At 45.9% G+C, this 22,313-nt stretch overlaps 1 protein-coding gene across 1 annotated transcript in view; it reads left to right on the top strand.

Moving 5' to 3' along the window:
• The window catches only part of MTR (5-methyltetrahydrofolate-homocysteine methyltransferase), a 96,446-nt gene that overhangs the window by 66,069 nt on the left and 8,064 nt on the right, over nucleotides 1–22,313 (top strand). Inside the window, exons 23-29 of the mRNA XM_080823745.1 lie at nucleotides 5,116–5,183; nucleotides 5,771–5,891; nucleotides 12,515–12,596; nucleotides 15,559–15,657; nucleotides 16,720–16,795; nucleotides 19,731–19,886; nucleotides 21,138–21,334. Coding sequence (XP_080679871.1) covers nucleotides 5,116–5,183; nucleotides 5,771–5,891; nucleotides 12,515–12,596; nucleotides 15,559–15,657; nucleotides 16,720–16,795; nucleotides 19,731–19,886; nucleotides 21,138–21,334 — 799 coding nt within the window. The remainder of the gene's footprint in view (nucleotides 1–5,115; nucleotides 5,184–5,770; nucleotides 5,892–12,514; nucleotides 12,597–15,558; nucleotides 15,658–16,719; nucleotides 16,796–19,730; nucleotides 19,887–21,137; nucleotides 21,335–22,313) is intronic.

Here is a 22,313-nt window from a genome sequence, read left to right as displayed (position 1 = left end):
ATTTGGATAAGGTGTTTGCTTCCTGAAATCTATAAGACACCTCCACTCTTGTCTCACTGTTTCAAATCCCATGTCGTTGGCTTCGGTTTGCATTCATCGCAGTTAGTTAAAATTGAATTCAGCTCGCGAATGTCAGTAGATCCTCTCCTACACACCACACGTTGTACTAGCGACACCAAAATGGTTTAACTTTTCTCAAGAATTCAAGGAATTTGCTGTTTATAAGGCTAAATAGCCAAGTACATAGTCAACTGTGATCATGGGACAGCAACTGTTGAAAAAAGCAGTTTGTAGGTAAACCTTCTAAAGCAATTTATAATTTTTTTTTGTATTTGTATTTTTTTATTTTGAAAAATGGGTAAGTAGCTAAGAGAGTCACACTAGGAATGTTTTTTCCTCCAGGAGACGTCATAAGAGGCCAGGGAGAACTGTGGCATTTCTCCAGGGTGCTCTGAGTGTAGAATGTCAGCATTCATGAAAGCCTGCTTATTAAACCCGAGGCTTTCCTCCAGCACATCCAGTCCTCTGTCTTGTGCATTGGAAGTCTGCTTATCTTCGCTCATAAGTCAAACTGGAGAAATATCTTCTGGTGAAACTGTAATTATTCCTCGTATAAAAATACAAGTGAATGTGCAGTTGTTTTCTATCCCGTCAGACACCTTTGGGGTCTTGTGTCTCCTAGCATGTGCCCTCCTGGTCAGTTTAATTTTATGGCGTCAGCTAGCAGAAAAGTGCCCGGAAAATCTCCCTTATGTAGTTAAATGTATGCTTTTGCTGAGCATCAGGGTTCTAGATGGATCTGGGGTGGAGTGTGTGGTTCTGGATCTGGGGTGAACCACCCAGCCAGTGAGTGAGTCTAGCAAACTATCCAGTATCAAATCCTCATGCAACTTTCTAGTTCCTGGCTCTTTGCCATTGATGCACTAAATCTCATAAAATATAAGAACTTTCTTCTTTGTGAAGGAAAAAAGAGTAAAGAGGACTCAAGATGATAATTCTGTCTAGACAGAGGACGTTTTTGTGGAGATGACGCATTAGATTCCGTGTTACAGTAGCATGTATAAATTTGAGAATTTGAATAGACCTCAGGGACGGATCCGCCGAGAGTCTAGCGACACCTAACATTTGTTTGCCACTGCACAAATTAGACAGTGCTTTCATAGCACTGATTTTTTTTTTCTGTCTTCTTTTCCTGGTGTTTTTCTTTTCCTTTCTTTTCTTTCATCCTTCCTTCCTTTTTATGGTCTTGATCCTGCTCTGCTTGCTTCAGTTACTGTCTTTCTCACTTTACAGACAAGGAAACTGAGGCGTGGAGAAGTTAAGTGTTTGCTTCATGGTCACACAGCCAGCAAGGGGCAGACCGTAATATGCTCAGGGCTTCTGACTCCAAAAGTCAGGACCCTGTGCTCTTGTCAGTTTATCTTCCGGTATTGATTCTAGTTCAAAATTTTTTTTTTTTAAGATTTTATTTATTTGCCAGAGAGAGAGAGTACACACAAGCAGGCAGAGAGGCAGGCAGAGGCAGCGAGAGAAGCAGGCTCCCCGCCGAGCAAGGAACCCGATGCGGGACCTGATCCCAGGACCCTGGGACCATGACCCGAGCCGAAGGCAGCGGCTTAACCACCTGAGCCACCCAGGCGTCCCTTGATTCTAGTTCAAAAGTTCAACAACTTTAACTGTACTGTTTAATGTTGATATTCTAGTTAACATTCCTCTTACATAATTTAAAATATTCAAAAATGCTTTTTGACCAGATCGTACATGAGAATGGATTTTAGATATACCCCTCACTAATTATTACATAGAAAATGTGGATTTTTTTCCCACGAAAAAGTGGGATATGTCGAAAGTAATTTTAAAGTTGGATATCCTGTATCTAGTACTTTAAAAATATCTAGTACTTTAAAAATAAAGAAAGTAATTTTAAAATTGGATATCCTGTATCTAGTACTTTAAAAATATCTAGTACTTTAAAAATCATAACAGAGGCCTGTTTATATTTTAATAAGTGGTTGTTAATGTACATGTGGAGTATTAGTGAAAATTAAGCAGCGTACAGCCATGAATGAATGGAATAACGTTAGCGCGTTCAGCTGTACTAAGTCAGGGGCGCACTAATCCAGTCTCTCCTGTCCACCACACAGATTATTCATAGGCTTTCAGCCTGGGGTGTGTGTGGTGGGGGGGGTGTGTATGGGCATGTGTGTTTTCTGGTTTTCCAGCTTTACTGAGATGTAACTGACTGTAACATTGTGTAAGGTACACAGGGTATTGACTTGCTATACTTCCATGTTGCAATTTGACGACCACCATATGATTGCTACAACCACCAGCGCTTCACATAATTATTTCTTTCTTGTGGTGAGAATGTTTTCTCCACCTCTTGGCTAACACGTGTTACCGCTTATCTTTTTGATAAGAGCCCTTCAAACAGATTTGAGGTGATACCCCATTATGAGTTTGATTGGCATTTCCCTGCTGCTTAGTGATGCTGAGCATCTTTTCATATACAGGTTGGTCTTTTATGTCTCCTTTGGAAAAAATAGCTATCCAGTTTCTCTGCCCGACTTACTACTTTTCAAAGGGAGACTTTCCAGAATTAATTAATTAACTGATTAATTAATTTACTTATTTATTTATTTTAAGGAGAATTGGAAACAGACTGTTAGCTCGGCTTAAGCAGATTGGAAAAGGTCTGTGGGGACTGCAGAGTGGTAGGGTACTGCCATCTGGGGGTAGCACCTGTGAATTGCAGGGTCAGAAACGAAATTCTTTGTTCAGTTCACTTCCAGAGACAGCAGACAGAAGACACCCTGCATGGATGTGGGATGCATGGCTCTGATTTTCCCTTTTAATTCTTCCAGAGAGGAAAAGGGACTTTATTTATTACAGTATTTTTTAAATTGTATATATTCTTAGATCGTATTGGATGCCTTTGCTAAAGCAGCAAGTGCAGCTTACATTTTTTTCTGAATTAAAAGCCCAAATTAAATGCTTGTGTTTAGAGCTGTTATAAGCATTCTAGAAAGATGATTTTAAAACCAGCATTTTCTCATAACATTTATTTTTATTCTCTTTAATTTCTCATGTGGCATAATATAAGGATGTGTGTAAGAAGTGGCCTGTGGACCTGGGGCATCAGGCTCTAGGTGAGGAAGGGAGACCAAGGGAAAACCCAGGGGAACAGAAAATGGAGGTGTGGTGGAAACAGGACGTGGCAGGGAAGGTGAGGGACAACAGCAAGGGACAATGGGAAGCAGGGCCGCAGCCACGGAAGGCAGGGGTGGCCAGAGTTCCTCAGGGCCAGATGGGTCCTCATTCTGGACCCTTAGTGCTTGTCTCTTCCTGGCCTGCCTTCTTTCTTCCTTCATCTAGCTGATACCTACTTATTGTTTCAAAATTCAGCTCAGGTATCACCCTCCTGGGGTGCTTCAAGCTCCATTTGGATAGCTAAAGAATAGGGGGCCTGTGGGTGGCTCAGTTGGCTGAGTGGCTGACTCCTGACTTCAGCTCAGGTCATGATCTCAGGGTCATGAGATCAAGCCCCATGTTGGGCTCCACACTGGGCATAGAGCTTGGTTAAAGTTCTCTCTCTCCCTTTCCCATCCCCCATCCCCAATTACTCTCTCTCTCTTAGAAAGAATGAAAGAAAGAAAGAAATCTTAAACTTAATATTCTGAAAATTGAACTAGTCGTGGCCATTAAGATGCTGTCTCCTCCCACTCTGACCTCTCTGCCTACCGTATCCTTCTTCCCCCATTCTGTCCAGCAACAAGCTCTCCTTACTGTCCTCAAACCAAGCAAGCATGCATAAGATGTTCCTGAAAGACACATTGCTTGAAACAAGAAAATGAGAGCAAGTTGATTCTTACTATCATACTGACGATTTTTAATGGAATTTTAAAAAGTACATATACAATGTTGAATACAGTGGGCTTTGAAAGGTATGCCTTTTTTGTCTTGATTTAAAGGCAATACACTAATTGAATTTAAATTAAAAAATGTAATGTACTGTTTTGCTTAGTTTCATATGCAACAGTCATAGCTTCACAAAAGATCCAATTACCAGAGTTTTTCAATGTGCTGAAAAAAAAAAAACGAAAGAAAGAAAATGGTGTCTTCTAACTCTTATAACCTCTGGTGCCACAGCATTAAAACCTGTAGCGTTTCCTCTACCAGGTCACTAGTCACATACTGAAGGTAGTTACCGTTGATCTAAAATTGCCTTGGTTTTTACTGAGGAGTCTGCATGTGCTGATTTATTTGTCAAAAAAAATTTTAAGTGATACGGGAGCAAAAAAGTCAGTATAAGAAGTGTATAGCAAGAAGCAAAGCTCCTTCCTGTCTAGCATCCACTGTTACCAGATGATACCGTGTCAAATAGTAGTTGTTAAGCATTGATTTTTTTTTTTTAATTAAAAATTATTTGGAGCACCTGGGTGGCTCAGTGGGTTAAGCCTCTGCCTTTGCTCAGGTCGTGATCTCCGGGTCCTGGGATCAAGCCCTGCATCGGGCTCTCTGCTCAGCGGGGAGCCTGCTTCCCCCCTCTCTGCCTGCTTCTCTGCCTACTTGTGATCTCTATCTCTCTCCCTGTCAAATAAATAAATAAAGTATTTAAAAAAATTATTTTGCCTATTTTAATAACATTGTGAAAGAAGTGAAAGTGTGTGCTATGAAATGCATACTCATGATAAACTTAAATTTTAAAAATGACTGGCATGGTGGGGGGGTCTCTCAGTCTTGATGACGGGGGGACAGTCTTAACTTACCGGTTAACAGGGCAGATGAAGTTTTATATGTTTTACCAGAGCTTAAAAAAAAAATAATGTCATCTGCCAAAAATGACTGAATTGTATACTTTGAATGAGTGAATTTTATGCCATATGAATTCTGTATCAATAAAGCTGCTTTAAAAATCTTAGCATAGCACCTGGCATGTGGTAAGGACTTCATACGTGGTCATTGTGGTTGTGATGGTGGTCACTGCTTCGTGAGCATGTCCCGGGGATTCCAGTTGCCATTAGAGGAGCGTTTGGCAGCGGAGTAAATGTTCCTTTCTGCTTTGTCTCTGATGGGTTCTCATTAATTTCCTCACATCTCTTTTCTGTCCCTCAGAGTTATTGATTTAGGAGTCATGACTCCCTGTGACAAGATCCTGAAAGCTGCTCTTGATCACAAAGCAGGTACTGTCCACCTGTGCTTCTGGGCTTTCCACTGGATGTCCTCACCCCTGGGGTGTGTCTCTCAGCATATGAGGATGCCCCAGTCCGCGTGGGACCGCTGGGGCATTCGGACAGTCAGGGGCCAGCTCCTCGGTGGGGGGCTTTCACTGTTGTTTGTAGTGGGGGTTGAATTGGTGAATAGGTACCTATGAAACTCCTCCTAGCTCTGAAGATGGGAAACGGGAACAGGTTTCTTATTACTGGGTCATATTAGATTTTTCTCTGGGTATCGTCGTTTCTGTGTTTCTTCAGACACTGTGACACGTTCAAGTCTGGGAAATCATAAACAATATATTTTATTTGCATGGCTTCCCCAAACTGTGGCAAGCCCATTATTACAACTTGAAACTATAAATCATATTTGCTACCGAAAGCCAAACAAATAAATTGAAACTCCCCAGAAAAGAGGTCATACAATTAGAAATTGGGAATTCAAATGAGGTCTTCTGGTCTTTATTACAAAGGTGTTAAAGTGAATCTTGCATACTTTTCTGCATTTTTTTCTCATCCTCCTTCTTGCTGTCCTTTTTTCTTTTTTGAAATAATAGATATAATTGGCCTATCAGGGCTCATTACTCCTTCCCTGGATGAAATGATTTTTGTTGCCAAGGAAATGGAGAGATTAGCTATAAAGATTCCACTGTTGATTGGAGGAGCAACCACATCAAGGTAAGTCATGCTAATGAACTTTTTGCTTTCCTTTAAATTCATTTAAATGCCCATGTTTAAAAACAGTGATAAACCCTGTGTTTTGTTGTTGTTGTTTTGTTTTTTATATTATGCTTAGCACATTGGCTCCTTCTGTATAAGCCCATGAGCGTTTGTTCTCCCCCTGGACAAGAGCGAGTGTACTTTTGGAGCATGGTCTAGGAAATGCCTTTGTGATCTCCCCACCCCTTGCCCTTTTTTTGGATTTCTTTGGCTTGCCATTGTCTTTTCCTTAATCCTCTCATCTCCCATTCAGTTCCTGAGATTTCTGATAAATAATCCTCTTGAAATCAAACCAAGTGGAGAAAAGTGTGTCTTTTGGCACAAAGACATTGCTTGAACTCCAGCCCACTCTCTGTCTGGAGGCAGGTGTCTGATTGAGTAATTACAGGTTCCCTTGAAAAAACTCCAGCTTTATAATAGTTGAGGCAGGAGGCCAAGCTAGCAAGAGTGAACCAGAAGATCACCTTGTTTTTGAAAGGGGGAACCTTTGGAGAAACTTTCCGTTAAGCAGTTTAAAGAGAGAGTTTTAAGTTGGTTGCATGACCGTTCTTCAGTTTGTCGTATTTTTCCTGGGGTCGTGATATTTGGTGAGAAATATGTTAATTATGGGTACCGTTGGGCGTCTTTGACATGTTCCTTATGCCCCATGTCATTTACTTTGGCAGGGAATAATGCCCAGGTGGGACATTGAGCTTGGTGACCTGCTAGCATGCAGTTTATTGTTTTTCTGATGCAAAAGTGCAATGGAGTCCAGTCGAAGATATTCCAAAGTTCCTTTCACACTATAAGCCATTCATATTAATTGGGTTTTCCAGAGAAACAGAATCAGTGGGGTGGGTATATATACATTTACTTTATGTACATTGTATGTGTTACTCTATATTGTATTATTAATGTATACTGTATATTATATATACAGAGAGGTTTATTTTAAGGAGTTACTCATGTCATTTTGGGGTCTGGTAAGACTGAAATCTGTAGGGAAAGTCCACAGGCTGGAGACCAGGCAGGAGCTGATGTTGCAGTCTTGGTTCCAAAGGCCATCTGGAGGCAGGATTCCTTCCTCATTGGGGTACCTCTTCTCTTATCTTAATCTTCAACTGATTGGACAAGGCCCAGCCAAGGAGGAGTAGTCTGCTTCACCCAGAGTCTACTGATTCAAATGCTAATCACATCTAAGAAATAACCTTCACAGAAACATCTAGAATGATATAGACCTAGCTCCTGTGGTGTGGCCAGATTGACCCGTAAAATGAACCATCATCACATTTATAATCTGAGTGGATCATTTTCACAAGTAGTAACAGTGTTGTGGGTCATTTATTCACTAACTGCTTTTCATCCTTGAAGGACTCTTTAATGTGTCCATTGTTGCTCACCTTTGTTTTTCCACCCAGGACTTACCCACTAGAATTTGGGGCAGATTATTCTCCAGGGATCTGACTACCCATTGAGAACTGGGGTTTCAGTGAGCAGGGTCTTGGGTGTTTGATAATTGGTGATTTTAATGTGAATATTCATCAGCCTAGCAAAGAGAGTGATCAGAGAGTTTATAGACTGTTGTGAGGGTGAAATACGTTTTAAGATCATGATTGTGAAACAGAATACGTGTGACGCTGGTTTCCAAATAAACCGTTTTAGAAGGCAGGACACCACACTGAAGAGTTCGACATCAGGAAACCACGCATAGCTCTTATGCAAACTGGAACATTACAAATGGTCCATTCTATCATATCTCTTACCAAGTAAGAGCCACCAGATTAAAGAGGATTTTTAAAAAACATTCAGAAGCAACATAACGAGCTCCTCCAAAATATACCATACACAAAATTAGCCACAAATGCCTCCCAACAGTTAGAAACTGGTATATCAAGTTAGAATTAAGTGGGTCAGAAGTCACCCACTGTCTCTCCGTGCTCCTGCAAAACTTCTGTCCTCTTGGTATGGGAATGGCGACATGATCATCCCTGAAGGTGGAAATCTGGGTCCCACGACCTCGCGAAGTTCCTTCAGCTCGCCAGTGCTCTGTTTCTGTATGAGCTCCGCCTTTTCTCATGCTGTTCTCTTCATGCCTCTTGCAGTTTCTGGGGAAATAATTGGAAAATAAAAGCCAGTCACCAGATATGTGTTCCCTTCTCCAACGTGATGCTAGAACAGCCCTCGCAGGATAGATTCCTGTGCCATCTCTAAGAACCTCAGCTCAAAACTCCCCCGTGCTGACTCCATTCTAAAGCAGCGACGGTGGGCGAGGCCTTATTTCATCTTACTCAAGCCCTCTACTTTAAGGAAGCCCTTTTCCTGAAACCTAAGTCAAAAAGAGAAGTACACAAGTCAGAAATCTACAGCTCGATTAATTTTTACAAAACCGAACCTCCGACGTTATGGCGCTTGGGGCGCTGGGCCGGGTCCTCCACCGAGTCATCCGTGACAACAAGATGGCCGCTCTGCTGTCTCCCATCACTGCAGCTTGGTCTTGCCTGCGTTTCAGCTTCATAGACATGGATCCTGCTGCATGTGTTCTTTTGTGTCCAGCTTGTCTTGTGCACCGCTAGGCCTGGGAGGCCCAAACTGGTTGTTATCGTGGTGGTTTTTCCACTGTGGTACGTGTACTATCTGTTGTATAATAACACTGTGGCTTATTATCTCGGCTGCTGTTGGCGGACACTGGCTTTTTCCCAGTTTGGGGCTGTTTGGCAGAATGCTGCTGTGCATGTATTTCTGCCCTGAAGCAAACTTCCTGGGTCCTGTGCGTGCATTCGGCATTGCTGGGTGGTTTTCCAACGTGATTGTATTAGTTTACACTCCCGCCAGCAGCTGCGGGAGTTCCAGTCACTCCACACCTTTTTCAGTTTTATCTATTTTCGAACGGATGTGATAGTGTCTTGGAATGGTTTTCATTTGTATTTCTCTGCTGACTAATGACGTTGGCTACCTTTTCATGTGTAGGTTGACCTTTGGATGGGCTTTCTGAGTCCTTTTTTCTTTTTTTAATTGGTTATTCTGCCTTTTTTCTTGCTGATTTATATGCATTCTTATTTATATTGGATGCAAGCTCTTTATTAGAAATATATGGCAAATTCTTCCATTACGGCTTACCTTCTGCTGTTTTAGTTGTATTTTTGGATCACAGTTTTTAATTTTCAGGAAGTCTGATTTATCTGTCTCTTCCTTTATGATTAGTGCTTTTTGCATCTCTCTAAGAACGCCCTCTACTCCTAGGAGAGTCAGTTTTGCTGGAAGGCAAGGAACAGTTGGGGTGTCTCAGAAGCCTTCTGAGAGCTCTTGCTCTAACCTCCCGCAGAACTGTGGAGAAAACAGTGTGTTCCATTTTTTGCCTTTGTGAACTGTTATTTGAGCAGAGGATGGCTCAAGACTCCCAAGTTGCCATGAAGGAAGATGAGGGACTGTAACATGTCCATGGCTTTTCCAGATCTCAGTGGCCCGTGGTGGCATGATGGAATTAGAACTGTACTCCCAGGACACTTGCGATGAGCCTCACTGCTGACTGATGGATCCCAGGACGAGTTGAAAGGGCTCTACAGCCGTGGGGTTGTGTGCGCATGGAAACATGCCTGGAGTTCTGTTTTTAACCTGTAGCTCCGAGAGGATAGAGAACTGAATGTTCTCCTGTCTATAATGCATATTGTTTTGTATCACGAGCAAGAAAGGACTTGCGTGGAAATCTGGTCCTGTTATCTGTACAGCTTCTCACAGGCATAAGTCTGGCAGTTAGCACTCAATTTTTAAATGGTTCAAAGCCAGTAACAGCACAGTGTCTTTTTCAGTTATTTTTTGTGAATAGTGGAGAATTCAAGAGGAAGTCACATTGCTCAAAGAGAGAGGTCATTTCCCAAGTTTTTGTTTCTGTTTTTTAATGAATCATTAGGAGGTAAGATGCTGAATCACATAACTGGCGTTGTTTCTCTCGTTGCATTGGCTCCGGGGAACCTTGGAACTCAGGCCGGGGGGGAGGATCTCACAGACCCGACTTCTGCGTCTGACCCCACTGCTGACTGCCTCCCATCTTTATTTCCCCAGACTCTCATTTTTCTCATCAAATTCTGAGGGGTTTTTTTTGGTCATGCTGCATTTATATAAACCATTTTAATTCTAGAAGGATAAGGCATGAAAAAAAATGCTTGGATTACTTGTTCTTTTTCAGAGTTTTTAAAAAGACCTTCTGAAGTTAACACTGTCCTGCCCATTGGGCAACTGTGGAGACGGGGGCGATTCATTGAATCACCAGCACTGGTGAGGGACTCGGCAGACACAGAGCTGAGATTCAGCCTCGGGGCCCAGCCCTGTGCTGTTGGTCTGTCGGAGGGGAGGAGAGAGTCCGGTGTTTTCCATCGTTTCAGGCTTCAGAGAGAAGTCTGCTTCCCACTGGAGATGGTTGCATAAATGGAAGCTTAGAAGAAAGTAGAATCAGTGTCATTGTTTTATGAGGAAACCAGAAGTGCCCTTGATGGCTGAGCCAGCTCAGATTTGTGGCTGTGCTCATTTAGCTTTGTCATTTGTGTGTGTGTGTGTGTGTGTGTGTGCGCGCGCGCGCGCACGCGCTGGAAAGCAGCCCTTTGCTTTTATTTGTTGTTGTTGTTGTTGTTTTTCAATAGTGGAATTCATCCATTTCTTCTTGGTGCCCTTGTCCGGAAGATCATCAATGAGAGAATGGCCAGAATTGCACTGCAAATCTTTAGATGCTTAATAAATATTGATTGTGTTGACTTAGGATTTAAAACTGCACTGGTTCCCTTTAAGAGAAACGTCAGCCAAGTCACATCAGGCTTAATGTTCCCCGGAGAGACTTCAGGCAGAATGTACATTGAGGGATATTTGTGTGTTGGAAGAACTGACCACCCGAGGAAGAGGACGAAAGCATGGTCTCACTTTTGTTCTGCTGAGAAGCCAGAAGCAGTTTCTTCTTTAAAACTATTCCCGCTGTTCAGAAATCTTCCACCTTTTAGAATACCGAAGATACTGTCAAATCTTTATGTCCACAGTGGGCACCAAACAGCACGTCCTCGGAAGGCAGTGGAGTTGGTTGGCTGCTTCGGGGTCATGATCTGACTCCCCCGCCCTGCTGCTCTGCACCCCAGCCGCCCCAGGCCAGGAGAGTGTCTGGCGCCAAGTACTTAGGCCTGTGTATCTCTTGCATCACTCGGTTCTGTGATTCTGGGCTGTAGGCCTCTGCTTCCTGTCAGTGTGTGGAGGCACCTGTAGAGTGGGGACAGGTGAAATGTCAGGGTGTTGTCTGTCTTCTTGGGAACGAACTTTTAGTCATCCCTGAGGAGCCTGTTAAAAACACACTGACACATATATTGTACCTTTAGTGTTCCCTTGGTTTTTAAAAATTACCTCAGTAATCTATGCTTGTTATTAGAACATGTCAGTCACTTCAGAGGAACGGAAAGTAAAATTTAGTCTCCCTTTCCGCCTTTGATTCTGCCTCCTCCAAACTTACGTACCAGGTTGGCAGGGTAGGGCAGGTGAAGAGCAGTAGTACTTGTTTGTTTAAAAAGCAGAATTGTAAAACAGACTGTTCTGTTACTTTGGTTTCTCCCCTCCACTTAGTAGCATATTCTGGACATCTTCCCAAAGGAAAGTGGGTGTTCGTGGAGGGAAAGACTAGGAAAGCATCTGACCCTGGGAAGAGTGCTGCAGCCTTCAGGGAGAGGATGGGCTGGGAAAAGACCGGGAAGGACGGGCTGTCCTGGGGAAGCCCAGTGGCTGCCCTTTAAATGCACTCGTGGCAAAGTGCACATTCGTGTTCCACCTTCAAGGCCCTGGTGTAACCACTGTCGGGGAGGGTGTGCAAGTGGATCTTCACGTCTTACACTACGGTGCCGTGTTCTATAAGGAAGGAGCAGCTAGGGAGCCTATGCTAGGAGATCCAGTAATCAGAGGGCAGCTGGTGGCGCACTTTGTTGAATTAAGTCACCTCAAGAGTTAAAGAGTGTTTCTTCCTCGCTGCCTAAGTTTCCTAGTCTGGCAGTAGGGGTTCGGGGCTGAACGTTGCTGCCGCTTTGGCCTCTTTGTGTTACTTCGTGTCAGATTTATTTAGGGTCTGAGTTTCCTTCCTGCAGTCCAAGGTGGGCTTGGGGTGTCCCTCGGGAATGGGGAGCAGCCGCTAGTGCATTCATCCCCTGCTTGGTGTCTGGTTCTCCAGGGGCCTTGGTGGCTGTCCCAGGCCATTTGGAGGGGGAAATGTAGCTTGAGCTTTATGGCAGCAAAGTGCAATTGCCCGGGCTGGTTAGCTCCTTGGTTCGGACAGGTTGCTAATGAGTGCGAGGTCACGGTCATGGCCCTGTTCACAGAGAGCTGAAGACAGTCTTCCACATTTTGTCACAGACTGTTTTTGTATCACAAGCTGACAAATGAGTGTCTTCTCCCCCCGGTCTCCCTGTCTTGGGGGGGGTGGGGAAGGAAGTCCTCTTGTTTTACAAGGGAAATGGGAAGTTCAAAATTTGAAGTACCTTACAGCCTTTCCTGGGAAAGCGTTATCTCTAATAGTTTCAAACAAGTGTCGTGGAGGAACTGTCAGCCCTAATGGATGTGTTTTTCTTCCCAACCCCTCTTTCTAGAACCCACACGGCAGTTAAAATAGCTCCAAGATACAGTGCACCTGTAATCCACGTCCTGGATGCATCCAAGAGTGTAGTGGTGGTAAGTGTGAGGCCTTGCATCCACTTCAGATATTTCATAAAGAGAGGAGAAGATGCAGAGTTCAGGGTATTTCCCAAGATCATCATCATCTTCTTCTTCTTTTTTTTTAAGATTTTATTTATTTATTTGACAGACAGAGATCACAAGTAGGCAGAGAGGCAGGCAGAGAAAGAGGAGGAAGCAGGCTCCCTGCTGAGCAGAGAGCCCAATGTGGGGCTCCATCCCAGGACCCTGGGATCACGATCTGAGCAGAAGGCAGAGGCTTAACCCACTGAGCTACCCAGGTGCCCCCCAAGATCTTCTTTTATTTTTGTGCAAGTCTACTAAAAAAATGTGGAAGAAAGCCTATGGCTTGTTATAGTGTCATTGTGGGGGTTTGTATTGCCGGAAGCGGGCAGCCAGGCGAGGAGTCCTGAGCTGGCCGCAGAACGCTGGTCTGAGTAACGTGGAACCAAGACGCTTGTGGCCTTGACACCAGCCTGGAGGGAGAGAGGTTTCAGCCATTTACATGCACTTACAAACCTGTATATATACCATCTTAACTCAAGCCAGAGCTAAAAGCAATGTGGATTTAAAAAAAAAAAAGAAAAGATCTATGTCCAGCTAAAAAGACTTTGCTAATGCAGCAAGGGCCGAACCAGAAGCCAGATGAGGTGTGGGCACCGGTACTCCCTCTGGTCAGGCCAGCTGGACGGCCAGCAGTGGTTAGCTCCTCTCAAATACAGAGAGATGGCCACCTTCTGAAATTACTCAGACTCAGTCTTTTGATCCAACCGCAGTGGGCATGGCCCAGGCCCGTGGTCTGGACTTGAACACTTGGAAGATTGTGAAATATGGCAACTACGTAGAGCTTTAAGACTTCAGGATGCCCCTGCTTTCTTTCTTTCTAAATTTAAAAGCCAAGGTGCCAATACTTAGTTATTTCTAAATTATAAACTATATTTTCAACTTCTTCCCTCTCATTGTGCTGTTATTGTTACGAAAAATAAAGAATAAAAGCATAAAACATGTCTGAATGGTTAGCCTGGAAACCCACAACAAGCTCTGATTTTGTGGTGGGAAGATCCCAAAGATCAGCCCATATAATGGGCATGAGCTTGTTTCCACCAAGCAAGTCAGACTGGGCAGGGAGGGTCTTGTCCCGCTGGCTCTGGGAGCTGGGGCCCCTTGGGGTGTGGACGGTGCCTGCAGACCGGTGTGCTCCACCTACCCAGTGGGAGCCGTGTCAGAGTCCTGTTAAAAGTTCTTCAGGTGTTTAGAAAATCAGGGTTTTGCTTTCTCAGAGTCTGAAATCTAGTGGAATGCAGTATTTTAGGCAGTATTTTAAATATTTAAAAATACCAGTTCCGCATACTTTGGGGAGCTCAAGAGTAGGCATCCCCTTCCTGTCTTCATTTAGCTCTGCTGGCTTTCCTAAGCAAAGACTCCATTGAGCGAAGGTGGTTGGAAGTCCGGGAAGTACTTTGTGGGGTGAATACCGTGCAGGAGCCTTTCGTTAGGCTTGCCGCAGTGCTCCTCTCTGATTAGGTTCCTTGAAGTGTTTTGGCTTTACACTAACTCTTCGGGGATTGGATTGCTATGAGAGATACTTGGAAAATTCACATAGAATTGTAGACATTTCAAGCCAGTGGGCTCCTTAGCCATCGTCCAGTCTAATTTGGTCAGTTTCACATAATGATACTGACCTTCCAGGCCCTTGTGTTGGAGAATCCAGCTGGAGGCTGAGAGATGATGGGGCAGTACAGGGTTTTGAGCTGATGGTTGCCAGCAGCTTTTTCTTCTTTCTTGACAATGGTATTTTGAACTTTGCTGGGGGCTCTTCTCTCATCACCTTGATAATCCCAGTCATAGACAGGATTTAGCTCATCCTAGTTTTATAATTGACTGAGTTGCCTCCCATTTCTCAGATGATGGGTTTCCTTTCTTTTCCTAGCAGAAGCTCATGGTTGACCATGGACATAAGTCTCATTCCTTCAGCAGACCTTTAGTGAGGAGACACCTCGTCTGTGCCAGGCACAGAGCTAGAAACCGGGGACATGAAGGCAGTTAAGGTGTAGTCCTGCCCTCCAAGGGCTTGTCCACTTGCCTCCAAGTGGATATGCAGACAGACACTGACAGCCTGTGGGAACTGCAGTGAGGGAGAGATGCACCAAGTACCTTTGAAACACAGAAGAGCGGTACCTAACTAGGGTGTTGTATGGGTCCCCGGGACACCCTCAGTTTCAGTGATGTGCTTGAAGGACTCCCCGAACTCAGAAACACCGTTCTACTCACAGTCACACTGTATTGTTGCCAAAGGATACAGGTTAAAATCAGCAGAGGCAAAAGATACAAAGGGTAGCATCCAGGAAAGGCCAGGCACCAGCTTCCAGGTGTTCCTCCCATCCCCCGCCCTTGTGGAATCCTACGGACAGTGCTTAATCCTTCCACAAGTGACGTGGGATTCCACAGGCAGCGCGTTGCTGACTAGGGAAGCTCAGCCAAGCCCTGGTGTCCGCAGCTTCTCCTGGGAGTCAGTCCCATAGGAACTGACTGTTCTTAGTTACTTAGCACCTGACTGTTCTTAGTTACTCCAGAGTCAGACAGATACAACATGAGCCAAGTCTCCCCCAAAATCACGTGGTTAGCAGAAACTACCCCAGGTGGTCCAGGGCTCCAGGTGGATGAAGAGTCGTAGGCAGGATATCGCCAGGGCTTCAAGCTGATCTCTCAGGAGCCATCAAGAGCCACCTGTTTCTCTGGAATGTGTGACAGTTGGACATCCTCTGTCCACTGAGCTAGTCCTCAACTGCGCACCCCCTGGCAGGAATTAGCAAAGCTGGCAAAGGGAGAGGGAATGACGAGAATGAGGGAAGGCTTCCTGGAGGAGGCATCATCAGAACTGACCAGTGTTGCTCCTGTTTTCTTTGTCTCCTTTTGCTCCTCTGTGGTTCTTGAACGTCGATCTTGCCCGCAACTTCAGTGCTCGCAACTATTAGATGAGAATCTAAAGGATGAATATTTTGAGGAGATCATGGAGGAATATGAAGATATTAGACAGGACCATTACGAGTCTCTCAAGGTGAGTGACAAAAACACTGCTAGTTTGGGCATTAAAATGATCCTGCATTTTTTAATATGACTTTATTGTTTTAAGGAAGGCAAAGATTTGGGATCATTTTAGAGATGCCCTGTTTCCTAGTTCAAATTGGAATTCTCTGGTATCTAAGGTCCCAGTAATTTGGGGATATACTAAAAGTAATTTCATTCATTCCACCAAACATTTATTGGGTACACAATAGCTGTTAGGTGCTGGGCCAGATAGCAGAGTTATGAGAATGAATAAAACATACCCAACAGGAAAACAGGAACTGAAACATTATATAGAAATGGCTCTCCTGGATCCCTGTTCTTGAAATAGCGGAATAAAATGAAGGCATCAGATAGGACCTTTGTCACCTTTCTCCCTCCTGCCTAGTGCAGACTGCGCAGAGCAGTGTTAGGAGAACTGTCCCTCTCTAGATAAGCTTCAGGGAATCATTAGAAAGCAGACATAATCACTTGTTAGAAGTCGCTGGGATATTTCTTCCCAGTTTATCTGCCTGTTGGACCTTGTCTGTGGTGGGGCGCCCTTTGGGGGTGGCTAGGTGAGTGGAAGGAGACAACAAACCGTGTGAAAACAGGTGTTTCTGAGGTGTTGACTAGCCCAAGATACTGTGCTTGGCTTTCTGTCTCTCCTTAGGTCTGCCTGCGGTTGACCGTTTCTTGCCTCTGCCTTCTGGTCAGAGGGCTGGCCGATGGCAGACGGGTTAGCCCTGGCCTCGGGTGTTCTAAAAGGACAGGCAGGACACCAGTCTGTTGCTGTATGGTTACTGCACGGTTAAGGGATCTACATATCAATATTTAATGGATATTTACTGACTCTTTACTCTCTGTTGTTCTGGTGCTAATGGGAAGCCATATTGGGTGGAAAAGGAAGAGCTTTTTAGGATATGAATTTTCAGTAATAAAAGAATTTGTGGGGTTTTGTTTCTTTTTTTTTTTTTTTTTTAGAAGTACCATACTAGCTTTTGGGATGCACTTTAGTAGTATCAGTTGAAAAGCTAAGAGTCTCTGACTGAAATAACTTTTCTCTTTTTCATAGGAAAGAAGATACTTAACCTTAAGTCAAGCTAGAAAAAACGGTTTCCATATTGACTGGCTGTCAGAGCCCCCTCCAGGTCTGTCTTGCTGTCAGTTAGAGAAAGGCTGTGTGATAATGAGAGCTGGGGAGGTGTTTGTATTTACTTGGCTACAGAATCCAATGGGCAGCTAGAGACTCTTAATTTTGTCTAATAATAGTGACAAAGGAGAATGATGATTGAAAAGATAAGTAAATAGGTACCTTTTATGGAGGACCAGACTGTGTCCTGAGACTGGGCAGCTCTGAGTGCTTGACACAACTCTGTGGTGAACGTGCTGTTGTCCCCACTCACATGTGAAGACCCTGAGTTTCCGGTCAAGAGCTCGAAAGGTTTCTGGGGTTCTCTCTCTGGACTGTCTTCTGACCCACACTTTCTTCTGTGTGGGGCTTGAGGGGCCCCTCCACAGCTTGATGTAAGTTCTGAAGACCTGCCTGTGTGGTGCTGTCGCTGAGTGGCCTGGGTCGCAGGGCAGGCCCATGTGTAGACATGGAGTGTCTGAGATTGAAGATGCCCTCACCCTGAGGAGACTTTTAGAACATCCCAGCAAAGCAGGAGCTCCTATCTCTTGTTCACCCTCTCCTGTTCTCTCTCTGAATGCTTCCTTCTATGTCTTTTGTGGGGTTTTTTTCCCCTTTCTTATTTCCAGCCACGTCTCTTGCCTTATGGAGGTGTTCATGAGGGAATAAGAGATGGAAGATGTTTTGACATGCTCAGAGAGGCATGAGGTACAAATGCAGAACTGAGACTGGGTAAATAGGGGTTGTATTACTTGAATCCGTATTTCCAAGGTAGTACCTCAAACCTGGTCTCCTTGTTCACAACATCTGTTTTGCGCATATGCTCAGCGGAGTGGAGATCGTTAAACTGGAAATGTACGTGAGACTGGTTCTGATTTCAGTCCTGCTGAGTTCGGTATGGTTGAGTAGGAGGAATGCTGCATCGGGAGTCAGGAGGTCCTGGCTCTGAATCACTGAATGACCTTGAGCATCTCATGTCTGTGGTTCACAGTTTCTAACATGTAGAAAGGAGTTACCCTGTGGGAGGTTGTGAGGATAAAAGAAGTTCAGCTTTTGGAAAAATGTAAATCACTGTATAGTCCAGCTGTTATTTTCCCTTTACCTTTCGCTTTGAAGTCAGAAAAACATCACAAGGGAAAGTCCCACTTTGACCCAAACATCCAGCACAATTCAACAGAGACAGTCCTGTGAAGGCAGTGGTGGTGATACTTTTTGAATGGCCGTCTGTCCCCAGGGCGGGGCTGCTGTGGGGGCCTGTACCTATGGCGTCAGAACGGCCGAGGCCCTGAGGTACAGCCCGCAGAGATGTTTCTAAGGACAACCCAGTCTTCTAGTAGTTGCAGGAAGTCACTAAAGGGAGAAAGAAGGGCTTTTCTCTCAAGGTCCTTGGTGGTAAAATTCCAGAAGAGCATCCTGCAATGACTACAAGGCAAGAGGGAGCGTTCATCCAGAGGAAACCTGTAGTTTCTTCTTAATGGTCCGACACATCAACACAGTAGCATATTATGAAGAAGAGATTGTTCTGAATAGGAAAAAGATGACCAGCAACAATGAGAAAGAGCTCCCGTGAGCATGTATGGAAAGATAGAGGTTTCCAGGCAGAAGTAAGAAGGAGCTCTACTTTCCCTGTACTTTTCTCCCTCTCACGTCTACCTCTGTGTGGTGACACAAAAATACCCTTGAGGCTCTGGTGTTAGCCCAGAGCACCTGAGATGAGTAGGAGACTGGAAGTTCTCTGATCCCTGTTTACAGAGCAGGGAACTGAGGACACAGGGGCCAGGAAGCTGGTGGTGTGGTGGTGACATCTGACTGTGGCCCGACCCCCCCGCAGGGGTGGGGGGTGGGGGGTGGGGTGCAGGAATGCTGCCCCTGGTGTCCCAATTCTTTGTCATTAATTCACTTACGGTCTATTTTAGACTCGCAGGGAGCCATAAAGAACAGTATGTTGAAGATTCATGTATACCCACTAGCCACCTAAGAAATAACCTGGTGCAGGGGCGCCTGGGTGACTCAGTCGGTTAAGTGTCTGCCTTCGGCTCAGGTCATGATCCCAGGGTTCTGGGATCAAGTCCCACACAGGGCTTTCTGCTCAGCAGGGTGTCTGTTTCTCCCTCTGCTGGCCACTCCCCCTGCTTGTGCTTTCTCTCTCTCTGACAGATAACATCTTTAAGATAAAAAAAAATAGGGGCACCTTGGCGGCTCAGTGGGTTGAGCCTCTGCCTTCGGCTTGGGTCGTGATCTCAGGGTCCTGGAATTGAGCTCCATATTGGGCTCTTTGCTCGGCAGGGAGCCTGCTTTCCGCCCCCCACCTGCCTCTCTGCCTACTTGTAATCTCTCTCTCTCTGTCAAATAAATAAAATCTTAAAAAAAAAAATAATAACCTGGTGCCCATTTAAAAGAAAAAAAAAAAAACAAACAACAAAGCAGCACATACATAGTGGGAGTCGCCCTTGTGCTCCTCTCTCCCCTGCAGGATCCTGAATTTGATGCTTTGTTTCCATGCATTTCCTTATAGTTTGCCTGCATACGTATGTAGCAATGGGCAGTAGAGAGGATTGATTTACATTTCTAACATTTTTCTAAGTGGGTTACTGCGTGTGTCTTTCTACAGTGGCATTCATTGTAATATTGTCTTCATTTGTGCAAGGAAGGGAAACCCAGGTTTCTTCTCTAGGACTGAAGGGCTGAGGGAAGAATTTCCAGGGGCAATGTAGACAGCTCCCTGGGAAGAGTGGTTTGATTTAAGATTCACCGTGGAGTTACTCCTCCGTGATCTCTGAAAGTTCCGCTGTTTGTAAAACAAGTCCTATAGGTGGCAGGCGACAGGAGGGAGGGAGTTGGGGAAGTCCCAGAGCAGGGAAGAGCCAGCCAGGGAGGCCTGCGGTGGCCGTGTGTGCTGGGCGCTCAGCCCCAGGTTCCGGCATCGTCCTTGACATCAGGACTTCTCTTTACAGTGAAGCCCACGTTTCTTGGGACTCGGGTCTTCGAAGACTATGACCTGCGGAAGCTGGTGGCCTACATTGACTGGAAACCCTTCTTTGATGTCTGGCAGCTCCGGGGCAAGTACCCGAATCGAAGCTTCCCCAAGATATTTGAGGACAAAACTGTAGGTTAGTTCAGGAAGCCCTTCCTTTCTGCTCTGCTGTTCAGATGTAGTGTTGGGACTTTGAGGATGAGAAGGGGAGGCAAGCAGAGGGTTTGGATTCTGTCGAACATAGTTTATGGTCATAATCTAACATATAACATAGGCTGTCATGTACCTGTTCAGCTCTTCCGTGGTTTTAAACTGCTAGTTTGGTCCATACTTATGGGATAATTGGTCATTTTGTTGATCTGTTCTTTGATAAATGCTTATTGATGTCAGTTTCGAAGCAGGCTCTGTGTCGGGCCCTGGCGATTAATAGAAGGAAATGGGAGTACCCTTGCTCTCCAGTACGTGGCTCAGAGCTGGTTTGGCCACCAGCAATGGGCAGTTCCTGCACGGCCCACCACGCTCCTGCCATGGGACCGAGTCCAGGGCATTTGTGGACACAAGACAACGAGGCCTCAGACTAGGAGGTCAGGGGAGGCTTCCTGGGGGAAGTGGTATGTGAAGTGCTTTTTGAAAATGAAGTGGGAGGGACTGTGGCTAGGGATGTGAGATGTCCCTGGAGAAAAGGGTGTCCTGGGCAGAGGAGACAGAGGATGGGAAAGCACAGTCATGTGTGTCCATTGGGGGAAATGCCAGGAGTCCATTGTGCCTGGAGCACTGGTGGAGGGATGGGGTGAGAGGCTAGAGACATGGGTGAGCTGGTCAGCCACTGGCCCCATTTCTCCGGCCCAGCCCCACCCCCAGAACCTACCCCCAGAGGCATGGGGTCACCATGCCAAGCTGCTCAGAGGATTAGGAGAGAGAGCCAGAGGAGAGCAAGGTGGAGGGGTGTCCTGCTAGGAGGATGGGGTTAGGGCTGAGATGAGCCTGGCACGGGACAGCCACCCAAGTGCAGCCCTGGAAGCACTGCTGAGGGGCTGGGCCCACATTTCCCTCCTCCACCTGTTCCACGGCCCCAGAGGCCACTTTGAGGTCCCTGGAGTGGTGGGTGCACAAGGAAGGTCGGTGATGGAAGGATCTGGCTGGCTTCACTTGCTGGGGGGTTCCAGGTTGGGCTCTCTGCCCTTTGTTGAACTGAGGCAATTAGGGGCGCTGCAGTCAGCCCGAACCACCAACCCTCAGCCACGGACAAGCAGCAGTGAAATATTTGGGGGGAAAAGGGAGAGTGGGAGAAGATGGCTGAGGAGGAGGAGTGGCTTTAAAAAGAAGTGCTTTTTTGCTGGCTCTCATTGGCATTTTTAAGTGAATTCTCACCATGTTCTCCTAATAGGCGAAGAGGCCAAAAAAGTCTATGAAGATGCCCAGAACATGCTGGAAGTGCTGATCGATCATAAGAAGCTCCGAGCCAGGGGCGTGGTGGGGTTCTGGCCGGCGCAGAGTGTGGAAGACGACATCCACCTGTATGCAGAGGACGCCACGCCACAGGCTGCAGAGCCCATAGCCACCTTCCACGGGCTAAGGCAGCAGGTACGGGGAGCCATGCGCTGCTGAAAAAACCATCAGTAGCAAATTACATAAGCCTGGGCTGTGTCTGCATGATAGGTCTGTACTGCCTCACTCCGGAGGACCACTCACAGGCATTTGTGAGGACGGTGGTGAGAAGGAGCCGGTGTGGGTTGAGAGGCTGACCCCTTGCACCAGGAGGAGTGGGTGTTCGAGGTGGTGTTGGACAGGCCGATGGGACATGCTGTTGCTGCCTTGGTGCTCACACACAGATAGACATTTCCTTAATCAAAAACGCGGTTTGCGTGCATGCGTATTATTAAAATAGGCCAGTGGCTCCCTATCTCAAGGGGAAGACAGGCGGGGACACGCATTTGCTGAATGTCTGTGAGGGGCCAGGTGCTTAGCTGGGTGCTGGCCAGACCGTCGTCCTTCATTTCCATGCCGCCTTGCCGTAGACAGTTTACGTCTCCATTCCACAGGGGTGGGGGAGGAAGGCTCATGGAGATGGTGCTACGTCCACGGCCTTAAAGAGGGGAGCACAGGTCGTCGCACCCGGCAACTGTTCCTTCATCGCGCTGTCCTCCCTCAGTGTGGTGCGAACCAGCATTTCTGAACGAGGCTGCCTCTGCTGTGTCCCCACCCAGGAGAGTGCAAATACCGTGCGCGTGTCCCTGTGGCCGCGAGGAGAAATAGTTGTCCTCCAGAATTGGAGCCGAAACTCACCAGAGCCATTAACAAAGGGTTGCAGTAAATCATCCTGCAGAGTTCCACTGCCGTTTTCGGTCATTCAGAAGTGATAGTGTTCCTTTTAATCATAAGCACCACGTGATTCATAGTGACGGGTGGTTTCACTATAACAGCATCTGACGGGATTCTGTAGTTTGGGACGTTGCTACCATAATAAGGTCGGGGAGGGCAGCTCCATCACTCCTGCCTATGCCCAGGCTCCGACACCACAGAACATAGGCCGAGGGCTCTAGTGTTCTGTTCCCGCCCCTCC

This window comes from Martes martes (genome assembly GCF_963455335.1).
Source record: "Martes martes genome assembly, chromosome: 14".
NCBI lineage: Eukaryota > Metazoa > Chordata > Mammalia > Carnivora > Mustelidae > Martes > Martes martes.
The sequence above is the reverse complement of the archived record's forward strand: the minus strand, read 5'-3'. Positions and strand labels throughout refer to the sequence as shown.